The sequence below is a fragment of the Ascidiella aspersa genome, chromosome 9, assembly GCF_963924565.1.
Source record: "Ascidiella aspersa chromosome 9, kaAscAspe10.2, whole genome shotgun sequence".
NCBI classification, from domain to species: Eukaryota; Metazoa; Chordata; class Ascidiacea; order Phlebobranchia; family Ascidiidae; genus Ascidiella; species Ascidiella aspersa.
This window is the reverse complement of record NC_139455.1, coordinates 16937367-16957615: the sequence shown is the minus strand read 5'-3', so window position 1 is coordinate 16957615 and position 20249 is coordinate 16937367. Positions and strand designations below refer to the sequence as shown.

The 20249-nt window shown below is 37.2% G+C and overlaps 2 protein-coding genes across 4 annotated transcripts in view; both read right to left on the bottom strand.

The window, feature by feature from the left end:
* Positions 1–17451, bottom strand: part of LOC146133292 (phosphoinositide 3-kinase adapter protein 1-like) — a 26791-nt gene extending 9340 nt beyond the window's left edge. For 2 of the 3 annotated variants that reach the window (XM_083397495.1, XM_083397497.1), the window contains exons 1-11: positions 17377–17451; positions 16954–17001; positions 15546–15645; positions 14758–14890; positions 13077–13191; positions 10655–10779; positions 9245–9395; positions 8666–8745; positions 7650–7795; positions 3178–3269; positions 2301–2497 (exon numbers count right to left, since the gene is read on the bottom strand). In XM_083397495.1, the coding sequence (XP_083253621.1) occupies positions 2301–2497; positions 3178–3269; positions 7650–7795; positions 8666–8745; positions 9245–9395; positions 10655–10779; positions 13077–13191; positions 14758–14890; positions 15546–15645; positions 16954–16984 (1170 nt within the window). In that variant the 5' untranslated portion in view covers positions 16985–17001; positions 17377–17451. Of the gene's footprint in view, positions 1–2300; positions 2498–3177; positions 3270–7649; positions 7796–8665; positions 8746–9244; positions 9396–10654; positions 10780–13076; positions 13192–14757; positions 14891–15545; positions 15646–16940; positions 17002–17376 lie in introns of all 3 variants that reach the window. The other variant, XM_083397496.1, reaches the window with a different exon arrangement.
* Positions 17451–20249, bottom strand: LOC146133291 (ran-binding protein 9-like). The gene has a single exon (XM_083397498.1). The coding sequence runs from the start codon at positions 20200–20202 to the stop codon at positions 18460–18462; it is 1743 nt and encodes a 580-aa protein (XP_083253624.1). The 5' UTR covers positions 20203–20249; the 3' UTR covers positions 17451–18459.

Here is a 20249-nt window from a genome sequence, read left to right as displayed (position 1 = left end):
ACAAAAAATCAAAAATTTGCTATTGGTAAAACAATTTTAACAGTTGATTAACAACATGTCATGCGTATTTACGTGTAGCGCTTTTAAGCGTGCTTCCCGCAACATATTTGCATATACGTTTTATCATACGTAGTAAGCTTTTGAAGCCGGGAACTGCATTTCTTAAAGTTGATTGGCCGACGAGTTGAAAGCGCAAAAGCGGTGTCAATGCACTATTGACTTCGCGGTACAAAGTTTTTTTAAGTACCACGGAGTGAAATAGTACTCGCACCGCCGGGCATTCGTCACAACTAGCTTGCACCACCGAGTAACTGTTTTACAGTCTAACGAAATTATTTATAACTCAAAGAAAATGATCAATTTGAAATTTACAGATGAAATTTCAAATATGATATTAAATGATACTATTTCAAAGCTAATTGATTTGTATCCCGAAAGCCATTGCAGACTCTTCACCGAATCTGTCGATCAATGATGCAAGCAGGGCAGACTAGAAAAACAACTAGCCTGCAGTGAGGTTTGAACTCACGACCTCCGGTCAAGCCGGGACCGTCGCGCTACCAACTAAGCTACACAGGCTCAGAAGGGAACAAGTCGAGAAACAACCATACGCCAATGCACACACACATGCTGTGTTCATGTTTCATTGGATAATTGATTTATATTAATAATATGAAGATAATTGATACCTATTAGAATTATACTATATTGCTTCTTAGGAATAAAAAGGTATAGAACTTCTAGCGTGGGACAGACTGAAACTTACTAATTTTAATTAAACTATCACAATAAGTGTAATTAAATGGTAAAAGTGGTTGTGGGTAATAGGTTGAATAGGACTGCCCGCGCCATCCTTCAACGCCCAACAATCTACTGCCGAAAATAACACTTCGGCCTATAGTAAGACCGCAAAATCCAATTTGTGCAACCAAAGACGACAGTACACAAGAAAGATAAGTAAAAAGAAGATGGAACAAAAGTGGTCTCATAAATGTGTTACGTGTTTCGATTCAACCATTTCCTTTTTTTTCATGAACGAAACTTTCGCAGCCCGCATCTTCCGTGATGTGTTTTAACACAAAGGCAAAGGAAGAATAATTAACCGCAAGACGCGACACAATGGCTCGTCGGTTTCGACGCGACACGCGACACGCGTCTTCCTGGACCGCAGCCATTGATGCGACCAAAAGTGGAAAGCGATGATGGAAACTGCGGTTTCGTTCCCGAAACTTCCCGCTCTATTCTTGGTCGGTTTAAATTAGGGCGTCGTTTCCAAGCACGTTTGGCCGAGGGAATTCGCAAATGATTAAAAGTTCTCATCAAGAAGTCTATATGGGCCCAGCGAAATGGACATGCAGACGATGCGTACGTCTTGTCTTGTGCGTCGTCGCCATGTTGGCACCTGCACTGCGGTTGATGCATTTCGCGGAAATCGTTTGCGGTTTTTCCGTGTCCCGCGCTCAATCGCTCACGAGAGTTTCGAATGGGTCGCGCGCGTTGCCCAATACAGCTGCGGTTTGCGGTAGATGTTTATTGGACGCTGGGGAAAAGTTTACGAGGGGGTATTGCGACTTGCTAAAATCCTTACACATCGAAGGTAATTTGTATGACCTTTAAACTAACAGTAGGTTTGTTAAAATTATCAATTCACCGGGGGAAAGTTCACGAGGGGGTATTGCGACTGGCTAAAAATCTTAACAAAATGAAGTTATTTCTTGTGACAGTTTATAGTGTTTTCATTATAGATTAAAAAAAAACTACTGAACCCCTGCGATGGTGTTGTTAGGTAAAATAACTTTGAGGGACCCCGGGGGTTTATGAAAGGATTAAAAAAGACAAGTTTAGCCAAATCGTCCTAATAACGTCTATGATGTTCTGTTACAACTGGTATATAGCAACATTAAATAGTTTCACAAACTAAAGTGGCAATAGATGATCTTTCAAAATATGAAAAAAACGTTGCTGTTTATTTCGTCCTTGTCTTTATAAAGGCATGCTTGTTGCAGATAACTCATCGGCAAACAAAACGGCCAAAAAACACGCTTATCACATTGAATATTGTTCAACGTTCCATCGTTTATATTTTCGATGTATGAAGTGCTTTTTGAAATGCTTCAGTAAACTCTTTTAATACCTACTGTTCGAATTGCAACTTATCTCGGTAAGGAAAAAATGCCTGTTTCAACAAACAAGGCATAAAAGGATTTAATTTTGGTAAATTCCAAAAGAGAAAAAACATGAAAAACAATTTCCTAGAAAAATCGGTCTAGCAAAGACTCAGTTTCTTCTTGCTGTCTTACCATATAAGAGTTCATGTAGTCCTTCAGGTCCCAATGCCCGGCCTTCTCGGCCAGGTTTGTTGGAAAATCCCCGTCGCAGTTGGGGGTGCCGAAGGCGCGCACCGATCCGGGGCAGCGCAGTAGCTGGGCGGTGAGGTTGCACAGGCCGTGCAGGGCGGCGAAGTGCAGCAGGGTGGGCACGTACTCTTTACGCGGACCTGACCAAAAATGGAGGTCGAATTTAAGTTATGATGTGGTGCTTTGGTGGCTTACTGCTAATTAGTTTACTGCTAAAAACCATTTATGTCTAGTTCTAAATCTTGAAATCGGGTACCACTGTTAAAAGACAAAAATGTATTGTAATTTTACAAGATTTCGCATAACCGTGCTCTAACGTCAAAGTAGGAAGATGAAAAAAACTGTTTACATGAAATAAAACCGTCACGCAATTCTGTTTGAAAAAATATATATTGTTGAAATCATTAACGGCGCGCAACGCAGTTAAACTTCATTCTACAGAATGAAACATGAAACAAGCAAATGCCCTTCGCTTTCAGCTTCTTGGAAAATGTTGAAGCAGCTCGTTAAAATTATTATTTCAGAAAAACAGCTCACATTGTGAGTTATCGCCCGACGCAGGACAGCGTTTTCACATTTTTTACTGATTATATATTTACTTTAAACCATGTTCTTTTTATTTATATTTTAACCACACACATGGAAAATACATTGTTTAAAAAACGTACACACTGGTCTATTTTTGTACATCAAATTTCCCAAAATTTGTTTTCAAAAACCGGAAACAATGCTTAATTTGAGGTCCACTAGAAAGCATAACAGTATAGAATAGACCAAAATTTTTGACCCAAAAATAGGGTTCGAAAAAATTTCAACTTACCATCGTCATGTTCTTTGACGCCCTGGTCGGTGCCGAACACGCGAGCCAAATTGTCCTCGGGAATTTGCTTCTGGAATGATTGCGTCAGAGCTCTGCAAAACGCAAATTGAATTATCGCTTTAGAATACGCAACTCAAATTCTATAAGCAAAATGTACGTTTACTCAAAACTATTTTAAAGTACATTGCCGATTGGTTCTGTGAGTAGTTTAATTTGTTAAATATTTTCGAAAGTTTGTCTGCATAGTGTAGCATGTTAATTTTTTCGCCAATTTTTTTCAAGTATATCTGCATTTGTAAAACAACACATTGCAAAATAAGCCAAGAGAGTGTACTTCGAAAATTTCAACGGCTGTTAGACAAAATGCAACTAAATAAATTGATGTAAAAATCTGTTGTGTATGACAAATGCTTTAACCCACAATAAAAGTCCTGACAACTTACAAAAAATGAATGGAAAATTTTGGCCATTTCGCGCAAATCGCTTGCCGTAAACCCAATAAATGTACTTAAAAACAATTTCAGTTGCAACTGCGCACAGTTTGACCAGACACAGCAGTCTTCCTTTTTCACCTTTTATTGGTTACTGTTTATTTGGGTTTGCTTTTTTTTCTAGATTCGAATAATACTGAATATAGATCAATAACAATGGCCTGACATACGTACATTACAAACACAGTCGAGTAAGCTCAGCTTGCGAAAGAATAGAAAATACAAAAAAAACATAACTTTTTTGAAAATTTGAGTCTGTCCGATACTTTTAGATTGGCATTCCCCTATGCAGGCAATTAAAAGCTATTTAGAAGCACGGAGTGTGACGAGAATAATGAAAATCCCGGATGCACTCAAATTCTGCGAAAGAGACTCGGGGAAAATTCCGACGGCGCCATTCAATGCAAATCTAAATGGATTTTTTTAACAATTAAGCTCTTGAGCCGGCAATTCCTAATAGCTGTATTAGGGAAACTAATGATATGAAACCACTTTCAAGCGTCGTTAGGGCCCACAGAGTACAAAATTTGAAAAAAAAGTGCAAAATGAGCTGTACTTAACGTAGACACAGTGTGACTCATTATTCTATCAAATTTAAATTCGCACAAACCGCTAAGTTAGCGGCGATTTCAAAACAATTCAAAAGAAAGGAAACAAGCGAATCACCAAGACCTATGTTTTCTGCTTAGCAAAGCAAAACCATACTCTAATAAAGCTTATGCGAATCAATAGTCCAAACCAGTGGCTTTCGGCCTTCATTACTGGTGGGCGAAGGTGTTTCAGGTGGAACTTGAACTAATTTAAGGTCCTTTGGAATTTAGGAGAAAAAAAACAAGTGTAATAATACTAAAGCTGCCGTAAGTTTTATCCTCTTTTTGCAATAAAAAATCTGCAAATAGCGCTGGAAACGATGTTTATTTTTTATTTTTTTTAATGCTTTGATTTATATAAACTCAGATCTAAATTTAATCAAAATTGTCTCTGTTAAAACCAGGTGGTACGCAATGACAGTAAAAAGTCACTAAGGTGCTACGCAACCCAACTAGACTGAGATCCTCTGGTCCTGATAGACAATGCAATTCTCCTTATAACCACATTGCAATAGTCTCAACTTGGTATTTACATTATCGCTGTAGTATTTAAGATTACGTTATTAATACTACGGAAAGACTTTGTAATGTTCAATATTCTATAACACACAGCCTTTAAACGAACTTTGCGAAATGTTATAACTTGCATAAGGTGCGCAACTCTAATGTTAATCAAACACTTACCAAACGCTGCACATTCGATACGCGAGCAAAAATGGGGTCCGCCATTTCAAAATGGCCGCCGCGAAGAAGCAAAAGCAGCCACCAGCAGTAACTGAAGAGGGAGCACGACTCGCACAGGGAACTATACTCTTGAGATCCGACGGTAAGACACGGTAACTGATGACTTCGTGCCCGGGCAAGATAGGCCGGCGCTTTATAGCGAAGACTAAACAGGGAAATACCACCCTTCCTTCCGTGCTGTGAGCCCTGCTACAATGGCACCGCGCCACCGTCGCCTCCCACTTATTTGCCGCTGCTTTGTTTGCCGAGCCTAAAATGTATACTGGCGCACTGGCGCGCAGGCCTGCATTTCGACCGGGGAAAACCGGTTCGAACTGGTTTGGCGATGCATTTGGACGGTTTACTCGGCTGCTTTCGGAAATTAGCAGGGCTCCTCCTGTTCCCGCTATCTTTTTGGTACCATTTTTTTTCCGTATGGCGGTTGTGGCCAGGTGAAACGCACCATTGGGTATGTAAGGGAACCCGCTCTTCCAAATAGTCGGAGACACTGGCTTATGGTTCTTACAGGTTAATTTAGCACTGTTTCGCAACTTTTGTGTGTCAGATGTAGAACGAAATAAATCTGACACCACAAGTATTTAAGCGGAATAAACAACTGCACTCTCGTGTTGGGGGACTTATATTTTCTGTTATGCAATAAACTAATTGACTAAAGTGCGCAGCAAAACGTATTAACATTACTGCATTACCTTAAAGGACGCGGGCTTCGATTTTCATCTTAAGTACACTTGCAGCCGCAAGCGTAAAATACATCTTCCGCTGATCTTCGCGCTTTTGCTGAATAACGCTTCGCAAGAGCAGACAGAATAGATGTACTTAGCAAAGTCAGCGACGGTTTTTTAACGTATATTTGCATCCGACCTGGCGTCTTGCTTAAACCGACTGAGGCGGGACTAGCGGACAGTAACCAAGGTAAGCGAGTTAGCTGCTTGGCTTGGTTGGCTAGAGGAGGAGCCGCGTACACAAGCGATGGTGTCAGCGAAATCCCGGGTTTCTACTTCCGCGTTTTGGCGGCCTGAAGATACGCCGTCGCCATTGTTGTTCTGTGGGCTGCGGCGCGCGCTCGCCATTGTTTCAGCGCGCGAGCTTGCGCAGCTCAACCTCGAGCGGCAGGCTCTCTGTGTGGCGCGCACGAGGCGAAAATGTAAAAGCTTGGCGAGGGACTGGGATTTTTTATCTGAAATTATTTGTCGGAATTTGGCCAGCGCATAAAAATTTCGTGAAAATTGATTGGCCTTATTTAAAATATTCGTTTTATGCTTGTTGTCAATCTACTGGTATACATTCACCTATTAGAATCTTGAGGGTTTTCGGGCTGAAGTGTAATCAAGGGTAAAATTGCAAACTGTTAACTGACAACCAATTCCAGCCGCTTTGTATAAGTGAATATAGACAAAGATGTGATAGGGTAAAGAAAGTAGAGGCTGTTTAGGCCTTTGCAAACAAAAATGATGCGGCGTTGCAGAAAATTGTCACACAAATCCTATTTTAAGATGTACGTGTTATCATTTTTAAGAAATTGTTTTTTCGTTTTACTCTTGTCAGACAGCATGCTTAGAATGCTGCACAGTTGTGGAACAGCAAGAAGGCAATAGGCCAACAAAGTGAATAGCATTTTATTTACCAAAGATCTACCCGCTTTTTGTGGGCTATAGTTCGTCCGTATCAAAAAAGCAAAATATTTAAAAAATCACGCAATTCACCAAACTGACCGTTTTTTTAGGACATTGATGCTCACCAAACGTGACGTTGTACAAGTCGATTTAAAAAAATTTACCACATAAGTGCATACAAGTGCAGGGTTAATTCATCAAACCCGTAAAGACAAGGGAATATATGTTTCGTTTGGGCGACGCCATCAACCCATTCGGCATGGGCAATTGTACAAGGCTAAGCGGGTTGCACAGGCAGTTCACCACAGAACGCGCATAGCGGTGTGTATGCGGAAGTTTTGCTGAGCTAATACGGCGCCCAATTACAGCTTACCGGGAACAACACAACAAAAACAATCACATTACTATCACGTGGATGTGGGGCAGTCCATAACCTTAAGCAGAAATTTTGCGTGTCCGATCCTGTAGATCGTCAATGTGCTTTTTATAGATATAATGATAAGCATTAAGCGGACTTATGATAAACATTGTGTTAGTTAATATATCAATCAATGTGTATCGATGCCTATTGTATTATAGGAAAATAAGCAGTGTCAACATTCGATAATATGTGTGCACAATAAAATTGAAGTAATTATATGTGGTACAGGGAACTCGTCGTAATTGGCAATACAGGACTTACATCGTTACCAGTATAATAAGGTATACTCCACCGTGTCAAATAAACAAAAAAATTAACATTGTGAATTGTATGCTACGAATCACAACCAAGGATGTTGAAATTACTGAGCTTCACAAGAGCAGGAAAATGCACTAGTCTGAAAAATGCACCAGGGTTAGTTAAAAAAAAAAAAAACAGCGGGTCCCTTTCATGGGTTAGCATGGATCAGTTTAAAATCCGTATACGCTAGATTATTTAAAATTATAAATAAAAGAACTTGAACCTTTAAACAAGTCAAACCGTGAAAAATTTTATTTTATTTTTATAAAAAACTTGACCGGTTAAAACAACAACTAAAACGAGCGAAGCTTACTTGTCGACTGCTTGCGCTGCCTGGGAGTCCTTGCTTTTAACGTTGAGCGCCTGACAGAGAAAGGCGAAAGGGCTAGGCACCTTCTCCAGGATAGATTGGAGCTTGTCCAGTTCGGACTGAAACATCGCTTGTACAGGTTCGCCTATCTGAAAGATACATGTTCGTGCAAAATTGACTTATACACGTATAGTCGTATACGTGTGTCTGTTTGTAGGGAATTTGGGAAACGTTTAAAAATAGCTCTCATAAAAGCTGTCGTGAAAGAATACTAACACTATGGCGGCGCGGACACTTTTGCATTTGCAGACGGTAATTTTAGGAAATACTGAACGAAACAACTGTAGCACATTTGCCCTTCTGCACCGTTACTTGTTTTTTTAGCGAAGTGTGGCTGTGATATGGTGCGAGGTTCGAACTCTAGAAAAAAAAAACGTTGCCACAGTTAAGGTTGGTTCACACTAGACGCGTCTGGCGTTAACGTAAAACGTTTTTTGAAAAACGTTTTCGGTTGCGGAAAGTTGAAATATTTCAACTTTGACGCTTTCTGCTAGAAGCAAGGAAATTTGCCGTTAACGCTGGCAACGCGTTATGTGTGAACTGGACGACGCTAGCGCCAGAAGCAAAACGCGTCTAGTGTGAACCAGCCTTAACAGTGGCAACGTCTTTCTAGCCCTGTATTGTGGATTATTCTGGAACAATCCTGAATGGTGTGCCCGAGGTATTACTATTATTGAATGTGACATCATAGTTGCACAATGGACATGTGCAGGTTTTTTTTTAAGGTTTGGTTTGAGTGACCGCTAAGTAGTTTTAAGAGACCGCAAGTGTTTCATTTAAATACCAAAAAATAGCCATATTTGCTTAAACGAATTATTTATTATTTTTTGGGAAACCGCTGGAAAAATCTGGGGGACCGTTTCGGTCCCCCAAAACACCTTGAAAAAAACACTGGACATGTGTATGATGAATACCAGAGTTGGTTTGTTCTTTGCAAGTTAATTCTGCAAACGTTTTACCTGCTTTCTGTCTTCGTGGTCTGAGATGTCGCCGGTCGGACAATGGTACACAGTGACATCGACAACACCGGGACAATGACCTAAACAGAACAGTGCTCAAAGACAAAATAATGTCGTTTTATTATTAAAAAAACTAAATAAAAAATGTGTTATACGTGTTTTTAAAATCACCGTATTCTATTTTTGGGTTTTAATTAGTTGGTCAACAATGTCTTTGCATCTTTTGCGTCGTATATAATCCCCAAAATTGTTCAATGCCAATATTGCCGAACATTCAACAGTACATTTGGAACGTAAAACTAAGTTATCACATGAGAATATCAACACAAATTATTTACCTAGAGTATGCTCTTATGTATGCTTATTTTATGCGCGATTTTGCGAAATGTCGAAATAGAACTCGAGCTGAAAGATACCGAGTGCTAATAGCCACTTGGGTAATAATGGATAACACAGTAAGATAGCAGTTTCCATTGAGTTACAGGGCGTGGGACTTTACGTTGGGATGAAATACAACTGTTTGCAAAAAAATCCTCTTGCTCAGTCAAAACAAGCATCCTCGCGACATATTTCACGCACCTGGGTTCTCTAGCACCAGAGTGCACGGGTTAAATAGGGTCGCTTCGACATCCACTACGTCGGATCCGTCGCTGAACTGCACCACGTACTTGCCCTGGTCGCAGCTCGGATACGCCTTGTTGGCGATCAGCGAAATATACTGGTCGCGGTCCTGCGGATAAAATCGCGTACCTGTATTGAGTAAAGTGTGACGAACTGGAACACTTGTGATTCAAAAGCTTTGAGTAAGTTGATGGTTTAGGGCGGGTGGGATTTTTTTCTTGGTGGAGATCGAAAGTAAAATAAAAGCCTTCAGTGAAGACAGTGCCATTTAGTGTAGAGATAACAGAGTACGGAGGATGTATATATTCTGCATGTCGCTTTACCCGTACATAATTATATTTAATTTAAACGCATAGCCCGCTAAGCGGGGCGATCATGTTACGAGAATAGGCGACAAACCAATCCTACGCAGATACGTTTGGTCGACTGGTCGTATACCGAACAGCATTGCAAGAGTATAGCTCAGCACATAGGTGATAAAAAAGGCTCTTTGAAGCTATGCGAGTACATGATTTGATGTGCTAAGCCGCAAAATCTAAAATAACTGCGCAGCGCGCTGCTGCAAAACAGATATAAAAAAACGCGAATAGATCGTCGAGGGGAAGCGATATCCCACTCGCGCCAGTTCGCCCACCCAGTCGCAATATGGCATCCGCGCTTTTTGTCCGCCCTCACAATATCTATATGGCATCCGGACCGTTTGGTCCCACACATCCGGCCCAAGCGGCCAGAAATAAGACCGGCGCCTCGTTTTCCCACTTAGCGCAGATCTGTTTTTTTTAAAGGGGCAATTTTTGGCAAAAGTTCGGCGAAATGTTTTTTTTTACATCATGTCTTGTCAACAATTAAAGATAAATGACCAAAGCACAACACGAGGCCCTACAGCAGCTTAGAAGTTCATGTAAAGTCACAGATGCGGTATGTTACTATGTAACCTGAAAATGGTATGCAACTATATGTAACCTGACGTGTGACATTAAAACGAAAATGGAAAAGGACGTTCAAACAGATTTAGTGGCGATAGGTGGCTCAATTTAATTAGCATGAGAATATTCAACCGATTTTTCTTTCTTTCATATATGTTTACGCTATAATTTTTTTAATCCTAATTACTTGTGTCTGTCAGTTAGTGGCGATTAAGAAACTAATATCAATAACTGTGGTTCAAAATTACCTACAATATGTCCGTTAAGATTTGTAGAGTTGGTTTGGCTTCTGATGCAGTTACAAGATAACAACTTTTGCACGTTTCAAGACCAAGTTTCGCTGGTAAAAAAACGCAGTATCATCTGGGTCCCAATAGTAGCCAAAAATAAAACTAGGGATTTGGCCGAGATTTGTGCGCACGCTTGATTTGATTTAACATACCTCGGTGCTCAGAACGTTTGGGTGAAATACGAATCCCAGCGGCGACACAATTGAAATGACGCTGTTGAAAATCTTCTCGGTACTTGTCGCTTGAATCACGTGATACTCGGGATAATCAGGAAAGACTGAAACAAGAACAATGATAAAGGTGCAAGTAGTAGAGATCGACCGATGTCACTTTTTTGGACCAATACCGATGCCTGATTTTCTACAATTTTGTCAAACGATACCCGATACCGATTTTTTTATATACCTGGAAAATGTTCAAAACTAGAAATAATTGAAAATAAGTCCAAATAACGTTTAGTTTTATGCATATTTACTTGGCGTGATGCTAAAATTATATTTTTTTTATCAAAAATAAGTTAGTTGTTTGTTGTGCAGGAAAATTATATCATATTTTTATACTAAAACATTGGCCAAAGTATCGGCCTACGTTTACCGATACCGATATATCGGTAGAATCCAATATCGGCCGATATTATCGGTAAACCGATATATCGGTCTATCTCTAACAAGAAGCACTGCTTAAAAATAGGTCGTTTAAGTGTAACGCGCGACAATCCCAAATAGATGCGCCACCGTGTGAATGTCGGCCCGGCATAAAGGCATAAAACCGTACTTGTACCGCCACCTAGAGGATTAAATTATTTACAAAACTGGTCACTCGGACAAACATATAGCATAAGGAAAACTCAACAAATCGCTGGATAAGACAAAATCTGGAATGAAAAACAGACAACAGATTAAGACAACAGACGGTGAACTACAAGCCGTTTAAAAATCACTTGTTGGAAGGTAACGGTTTCCGTTTGTTAGAATGTCAGCCAGTCAGTGCGCATTCCACTTAAATTTATTGACTTTAAATCTACTGATTAATTCACACTCGGCTCTATTTTTGTCTTCTTTTCTAACGTCAGATTTTCTTTCTTCTTAATAGTTTTTTTAATTGTATGCTTCTAGATGCGAATGCGTTCGTGTAATACCGTAATTGTGCCGAATGCCAAGTGTAAGAAGTCAGTTAAGAAATAAAACACTTGTAATTCAAAAGTACTGAAAAATATCTACAAAAAAAGTTTCAGTTGTATCAGGGCGTTAGTACAGAGACCTTCACTGTTTTCATAAAAAGGGCCGAATAACTGTAAGCCAAGGACTGACGGTTCATTAGATATGGATAAAGAGCATAGCAATGCGGCAGTCAAAACGCAAATATTCGATCACAGGTGATCAAAGGATGGTCCATAAAAGAATGTTAGCTAGTACAATAACTTTTAGGGTGTACAATTATCGCGAAAAATTTCGGGGAAACCTTAGTAGTGCGTTATTTGCAACTGCAAGTAACAGCATGGTGCATAATAAGCTACGGCGTCAATTAATATTATCACATTGGCAATCCGTGAATAAACACAAGAGTTTTTCGCATTTAAAGATTAACGCTCAACACTTCCCACAATAAATTAAAGCAATCCTGTGCAATTCAACTCCACACCTACTTGCGCGCCTTTTATGCCATAAAATAAATAAATAAAATTTAGTTAAATTCCCATCGCTTGGTGCGCTGCGAGGCCATCAAACTTTCGTTAGAGGCGTGCGAGGAAAACATTTTGAGAAATACTGCCCAGAGATATATTTTGGTCGCAAAACAAGGAAATGTTTCTGAGACCTCACGGTGTTACAAATAAATTATTAAAAATTGGGGAGCGTTAATGGAATTATGGTGGTAAAAATATTTTTCCTGATAGTTCCTGTGGTTGTGTAAACAAACTGTTGCAAATTTGTTAAAAAATACCAATTGTTATTCTAGAATTTACCAAAACTGCAAAAAAAGTAATGTTTGATTACGTTTTCTGGAAAACGGTAGCTATTTTCGGTAGCAATTTATTTATAGTGGACAGAAAATTATGTGCAAACAATTGTATTGTTGCCTGTGAAATATTTTCATTATCTTATTCTGTTTAATACACACCTCGCCTGGCATAGAGCCACGGTCCATCAAAAATGAGAGTTAAAGTGTGAGTTGAACATAATATGGACCTGGATAAACTTGACCGCTGCGATGTTAACCAAGCCAAAGTATGTGTGCTTAAAAAACTAGAAAACGGCTGTCGTTCCAACAACAATGGCAGCCGCATCTGTGCAATGATTAACTGTAATTGTTTTTGACACCCGTATTTCACAAGCGAGCACCACACATCACAGCCCCTCCATCGCCTACGCGTTGTAGCCACCGTTAATCAACAGGATATTTAACGATGACAACAAATTATTAAATTTTGATGTGACCGCATGTCTGTGTGTTGGCATGCGTGCGTATGTGAGTGAATGCGTGTGTGTGTCTATCTAATTGTGATTTATTTTGTGCGTGCTTTGTAATTTTTTTAAATTGAAAATACACTATTGTGTGACAAAAAACTAAACTCACCAATTAAAGCATGTCTGGCTTCTTCAAGGAAACGAATATCTTCTTGTCCGCCTAGTATTAGGATAATGTTTTTGTTGGCATCGGAGTCAAACAGATCACTTTTATATAGTTGGGACTGCAACAAAAAAATCAAAATGCGAATGCAATGTATTGCTAAAGTGCAGTTTGACACCCACTCACCCAACTGGCGAGTGCTTAAAGCAAAAATGGTTTGTTGTTATTATACACATACTGAAGGATACTTATTGCGAAATTTGCTAACGATACCTGCTTGCGCAACTAACTAAAGAATTTAAGCATATACATAATGGTCCTACAAGTCCTGCACATTCAAAAGTCTGGTAAACAATCAAGGCTTCCCGAACTAGGACTATCTATGATTCTATGGTATACCCCATGACATAGAAAGGCAGGAAAACTTATGGAAAAACAATTAGGTAGAACGAAAATCAGCACAGCGTGCAGACATTTTTGCTGTGTGTAATTTTGGTTGGGCAAATGCAGATTGAGAAACACTCGCCGGAATGGCAAATGCAAATTTTAATTCAAAACCAACCCTACAACATCTAGTTTTTTTCAGAAGCAGAAGAGTAAATTCCTTTTTCAAAATTACCCTTTAATAGTTACAATCAATTAAGATCAACCAAGTAACTCTTATTTGCCTTGGTTATCATTTTCCATTTTAGTTTATGGTACAAAAATAGTTCAGAGTTAAGGAGCACCACAGATCGTCAACTATTTTATCGCAACTTACATATATATGGTTTTACAAAATATGGTATTAGTGTACAGCCTTTACATCTGGATGAATATTTCTTGCACTGTGTTTTGCCGTCTGTAAGCTTTACAAATGTGAAACTACTACAATATAAACAGATAGCGAGACTTACAGAGATAATGGTTAAAGAGTCAACAGAAACATCAGATTATGTTTACCATATTTAAGCATTTTTATGGAATATTAAAGTCCTGTAGGTAGGCCACTTGATTAAAACTAGAATATGACAAAGCAATTCGGTTTTAAAAACATAAAAGTACAGATGGTGCCAGGGTAAAATTTCCAAAGTAAGAAATCACAATACCAAGGTACAAAAGGAAAAAAATATTACCTCTTTAACCCAAGCAAAAAGGAAAGCTTGACAAATATTTGACAAACAGATTTTATGAAATATATACCTAAATAAATTTTCTTTTTAAGTTTGGCTGTTTATCTCAAACCAATCTTTTTTAAACTGAACATACTTATTCACTTCATTGACTGCCAACAACCCTTAAAGAGACAATTTTTGCCAAATTTGACCTTAAGATAGCGCAAACGTGCATGGTAATAAAACAAAAAATTGGTAATAATTTTAAAAATAGTTATTATGTCATGACTTTTTTCAAGTAAGAATCATGTATCAGCATCGTGTAAGTACAAACTATTATATAGTTAAACTTGGATTTGCGTTGCTGTTAAGTTGTGATTTTTTGTTATTTTAGTTATTTTCAGTTAGTTTCCCTTTCATTAGTTTATTTCAACTCCCCTTAATTTCAATATGAAGCTTCAATTTTATTTATGGAAAAAAATGTGCCATTCTAAGTGAATTGCAACTTTACATAGTTTAAAACTTAAAAAACTATACTAAAGAAGTTTAAACTTCAAATACTAAAACGTTTTAATTTTTTTTATTATTCTTACATTTTGATCCTGCAAAGCCTGCAACATTGTCCTTGAAAATATAAACAATCGCCATACACATGACAGAATGTTGTTCATCACATCGGAACTTAAATTACTGATGCTTTCTGTTATAACATCCAACCCAAGATCCCTGATAAAACAGTTAAAAAGCTGTATCAAAAAAAATAAAAATGGTGTTTCGGTTATGGTACATTGTACAATTTAAAATAAACTACAACCATTTCTGTATAGTTATGAGTAGGGCGATTATTTTTTGACTTGTCAAAAAAGTCCACATTTTGTCAAAATTTGCAAGTTAGGTCAAAATTTGTCAAAAATTTTTTCCAATGAAAATCAATTAAAAATACACATTATTGTTTAGTATTTTAACTATTTACCCAACATTTTTTTGAAAATAACCATCGTGTTGTTTTTGTCTGCCACTTTAGTAGTTGTTTGTCTTTTTTGAAATGAGAAAAATATTAACTAAGCGTTTTCATGAGTTTTGCCAAAACCCGAAATATAACTGATTTGTGTTCGACCAGTAGTCAGTAAAACAACAAAAATGCGTGGTTACCAACGCCAAGACACTTATGCAATACTTCAAACAACAATATATTGCTTAAATCATTGTATTACTAATAGGTGAAAATTTTGTCAAAAAAATATATTTTCAGGTTAAAATTTGTTAAAATTTCAATTTTTCAGGTCAAAATTTCTCATTTTTCAGGTCAAAAAATATTCGCCCTAGTTATGAGTTTCAGAAATTAGTTTAATAGGCTTCTATCTTGTGAATACTTTATTACCTGCATTCTTCTGGTAACTCAACTGTGAAAAGGTCCTCAATAAAAGCCTTCCATTGCAGTCCTATCCCTCCGTCATCATGGATTATTGCAATCTTTATATCTAAGTTACAATTTTAAATTAAGCTTATAAAATTATATTCACACAAATTGTACAGTTGATATAATATGGTGTTGTTCAGATATTGTTCAACATTGTAAACCATATCTTTTTATAATTTATGTTTAGAGCATGCAGGCTGTATAAATTATTTTATTGAAAACATAAATTTTATTTTATTTATTTTTTTATTTATTGCACCAGAAACAGAAAATATAGGGAACCATTGAAGTCTGCTGAAAGACTCCATTAATAGTAAACTAAACTAAAAAGTTTATAAATTTCTAGGAAATACACACAATCATTATGCAGACATAAACTATCAATCTTGTTCTACGGCGTTACCATACTTGAATAATTTGTTTTAAGAGTGTTATACTGGAAAGACATGTTTGGGTGTTTATCGCTAAAAGCATATATTTAGGTTAAAATAACAAAAGTTTCAGTGTATATAATAAGGTCACCATGGTTCATTTAAAAAACAAACACCAGCATATAAACTATTTTATAAATACAATATATATGCATGGCAATAATTTGAGTAGAATATGAGTTTCTACATATTTTCTGTTTTTGTTACATGAAAAACCTTAGGCAATTTGGCTTTAGAGACAGCTAAGGGTTTTTAGGAACAAATTGTTTGATTTAGGTACCAACAGCTAATTTGCTGCTCTAGTTACATAAGTCTGCTAATTTTTAAGACTGGTGGAGAAATTCAACAGACAATTTAGATTAAAAAGAAATTAAAAAAAAAACAATGAAAGAATTAAAAAACAATGGTCATGTGCATTGGCAAAACTTAACGATTATCCTATTCCTGAGTAACTTTCGCTTGATGTCTATATATTTGGTTATAAATACTGGCATGTAACAGTGTAATATATGCTTGACATCAGATAAGTGAAAAAGTGTAAAACATTTCGCAAATTAAAAAAAGTGTTGCCTATTATAGACCAGATACATTTACAAACTAAAGTAAACCAGGCAGGCAACCGACAGGAAAAACAGTGGTTTAGGTACACATTATTATTTTTTTTCCATTTTTATTTATGTTGTTTATCCCTAATCTGGTCACATATTTATCAAAATTCAACACATTATGAAAACAGACCACCCCTAATTATAGTATCTTTATCGATGGGTGAGACATGGCAGACAGGAATGAAATTGTGACATCATGCAGCTGTTAGTCCCACACATTGGTCTAGTTACAATGCAGATTAGCTTTAGGTAATTAATTCTACAGTATTAATGCCTGTGAAATCAAAATGTATACAAAGGATAAAGCCAACACAAACCATTTTTAATCACTTGAGGCATGTTTTTGGTTGTCTGACAACATCCAAACAGAGAGGTGTTCTGCAAAAAAAATAATCTATTTAGTTCATTTTTATGTGAAAATAAAGGGATCATGTGGCATATATATTTTACTTAGCTAGAACAAAATCTAGATATTTTTTCAATTACTAAACAATATAAATAAACTTAATAAAATGAACTGCAAATCCAAAAAGGTCAACTAGATCGGCATCATCTTTTATAAGTCACATTAACTTGAAATGATACAACGCTTGTATTGAAAGTCTTGTAGATCAAATTAGATCATGTCGATCAACTTGGCCTTTTTGGATTTGCAATTCATTATCAAGCTACATTACAGATCTGTGGATAGTGTTACCAAATAAAAATAAACACTCAAATAAATTTTGATACTTAGTAAGGAATTTTGCTTACCTTAAGTCAGCCACTGATATACTTCTGCTGTTGCAATCAGAATAGAATTCAGCTATTTATTTGTTGCCATTCAACTTAGGTTAACAATAAAAAGTAACACATATTTAAATGAGTAATTAACATGATATGCCTACAAACCTATTACTTTTTTGTGTACAAAGTAAAGTCTATAACATCAGTTTCGAGTTGAGTCAAGTAAAAACAATCACCAAACATCATAAAAGGTTATAAGAACGTATGTTTTACACAAAAAATAATATTTTATAAACCAAGCATCATTTTAATTCGAAGAAAGATATGACCAGTGATTTAATAGTGATATTAAAAGTATAGCAAAGCTTTTTAAGGAGATATACTAATAATAAAAATGAAATATCCCTTTTTACATGTTATACCAATATATGTAGCACAAGTATTAAGCATGTTTCAAAAAATCAACAGTTGTCGGCAAATGACAGAATTTTGTGTTCTGGCAATCAAGCATGTTCTTGCAAAAAATAAAAAATGTATCTTTGGGCAAAAACTTTTCAAACAACTTCAGTATTATATTACCCCAGAATAAAAAAGATGCAGACTGCCAAATCACAAATAGTACTATATATTAAAAAAGAACAGCTAACAAACAAACAAACAAACAAACAAAGATTTGGAAAGACACACCATGAATTAAATTTTAAGGTCATGTCTAGGGAAAATAAGAACCATCCAGTATATTAATTGTGAACTATTGTTACAAATATGATTATAAAGAGCCAAAACAGAACTAGTATATAATAAATTGGATCAATTTAATTCAAATATATAACCCAGTGGTAAACAAAAAACTAATAAGGAAATGTTGTATATTTATAGATTTAAATTGCTAGGTTTGTGCATTACAAAGCAATTTTATGACTTTTAATATATAATGGAGAGGAACAAAGTGGAAATTACAAGCAATACCATGTTGTCTTCCTCATAAAAATGCTAATTATTTTGTCAAAATTAGCTCAAGGATTTCCTGTTGTCAACACTTAAGACAGGCAAACTGCTGTGCTATTTTCTAAATAAAAATAATTTACTTATATATCGAAAAAAACATTATCATCGAAGAAAATCGGATACCGATACGAATGCAGAAGCACCAATCTTTGCAGATATCATCTTTTTAACACATTGTTTCGCCTGGCCAATAACAGTTAACATTGGTGGCCGTTTGGGCAAATTCTGGGATTCAAGTATTGCACTGTTCAAAGCAGCACAAACTGGCTCTCTCTGAATCGGATCCAGTTGATATCCAACGGGGCTGTTCCATGGATCAGTGTAGGCCAGCAAACTGTAGGCATCCTTTAAAATTGTTTTGTTTTTTGATGACTCAGGTTTAATTTCTTTGGTGAGTTTTAGCAGCTGTTGCCCAAATTGCATCATTCTTTCCACAGCCATGGGGTTGCCACCGCATAATTGTTTGTGGGGAAATTCAGAAGAAGCATCGCCGGCCATGGACCCATTTGTGTAGTTCACCTGGTTTGTGACGCCATTTGCAACAACACCATTTGCGCCCTCAGTTTTGGGGTCATCAGTGTCTGTATCCATGTCGCTGTCACTTCCAGATGTACTTTCATCATTGATATTTTCTTCTGGGGCCTCCTCTACTGTTTCTGTCACCATGGCGACAACATCACTTGACATGCGGCGCTGATCTCCACTACGCAGATGTGAAGGATTTGTCATCCTCGGAACAGGAGGTGAAAACCCATTGTGGCTTGATGACGGACTGCTGGAAGCACTCTTTGGCCAATTTGGGTGTTTTGGGCTCATCACAGGACTGTTATAATTGGACGACATACTTGAACTTCGTGTTAGACTTTTAACTTCCGTATCAGTACCATTTACCATTTCAATAAACTGTCGCACTTTGAGCAAAAACAAAAGATTCTGGTCATTTGCAAGTAAGCCAGGAAAGAGGTTTTGAGTTGTCTCAATTGCTTCTCCGATTCTTCCCATCAAAACCAGCTTCTGAATTTTTTGCCGGTTTTTGATCGAGGTGATGTCTTCATAATGATTAAAGCCTCGGCTAACACTGTGATTAAAAGCCTCAGTACTAGCCACATATCCATGGTGGATCAAATAACTGGAAACCAGCTTGTGCAAAATAGTCTGAAATTGGCCAGAATCATCAGAAATTACATAATTGTCAATGGATAAAATTGTTGATGCTTTCCATACTTTAAGATAATCCTCAAAATCAAACAGAAAAGGATGCTGTCCGAAATTCGCACAAAGCTCTTCATTTGGTGTCTGCAAACCTACAGTTGGATACAAAGGCACAGAATTCAGATCATTGAAAGCCACACCAATATGAACACCATTTTTGGTGTAGAAACATGAACCATCTACAAGATTCAAGCAGCAGCCAATCACATCACCAGTTGTAAAGGTTGGACCATAAGGCTGACCAGTACCAGTTGAGTAAAACGAATGACCGTCATCACCATGGTAACCATAAGACATTTTGTCCCAACCTGGTAGACGATTTAAATTCACTCCCTGAGCAGAGAGGCCAATACCCATGTAACCATCTCTTCCCTTGCTTACAACTGTGACTTCAAAGTAGTAAATTCCACATGCTGCTGGAATGCACACGTTGGCACGCACTGAAGCTGCATCCCTGTGTGTTTTGCCTTGGCCTTTATACTGCACTTTTAAATTGTCCTGCGAAAGGCCAATATATGTGAATTTGTCTCTTGTGCTCCATTTTCTTGGCAGGGGGTTATCTTTTTCATCAATAGCGGGGTAAAGTTTCTTTAGTCTCTCATTGAATTCCTCTTCATTGTAGGAAGTAGACATGATTAATAACCAGATAAATGCTTATGGTTAAACAAAGTTAACCTACA

What these genes read in the sequence shown, in the direction of transcription:
- LOC146133291 (XM_083397498.1), bottom strand. Translation starts at nt 20,202, where the DNA reads ATGTCTACTTCCTACAATGAAGAGGAATTCAATGAGAGACTAAAGAAA.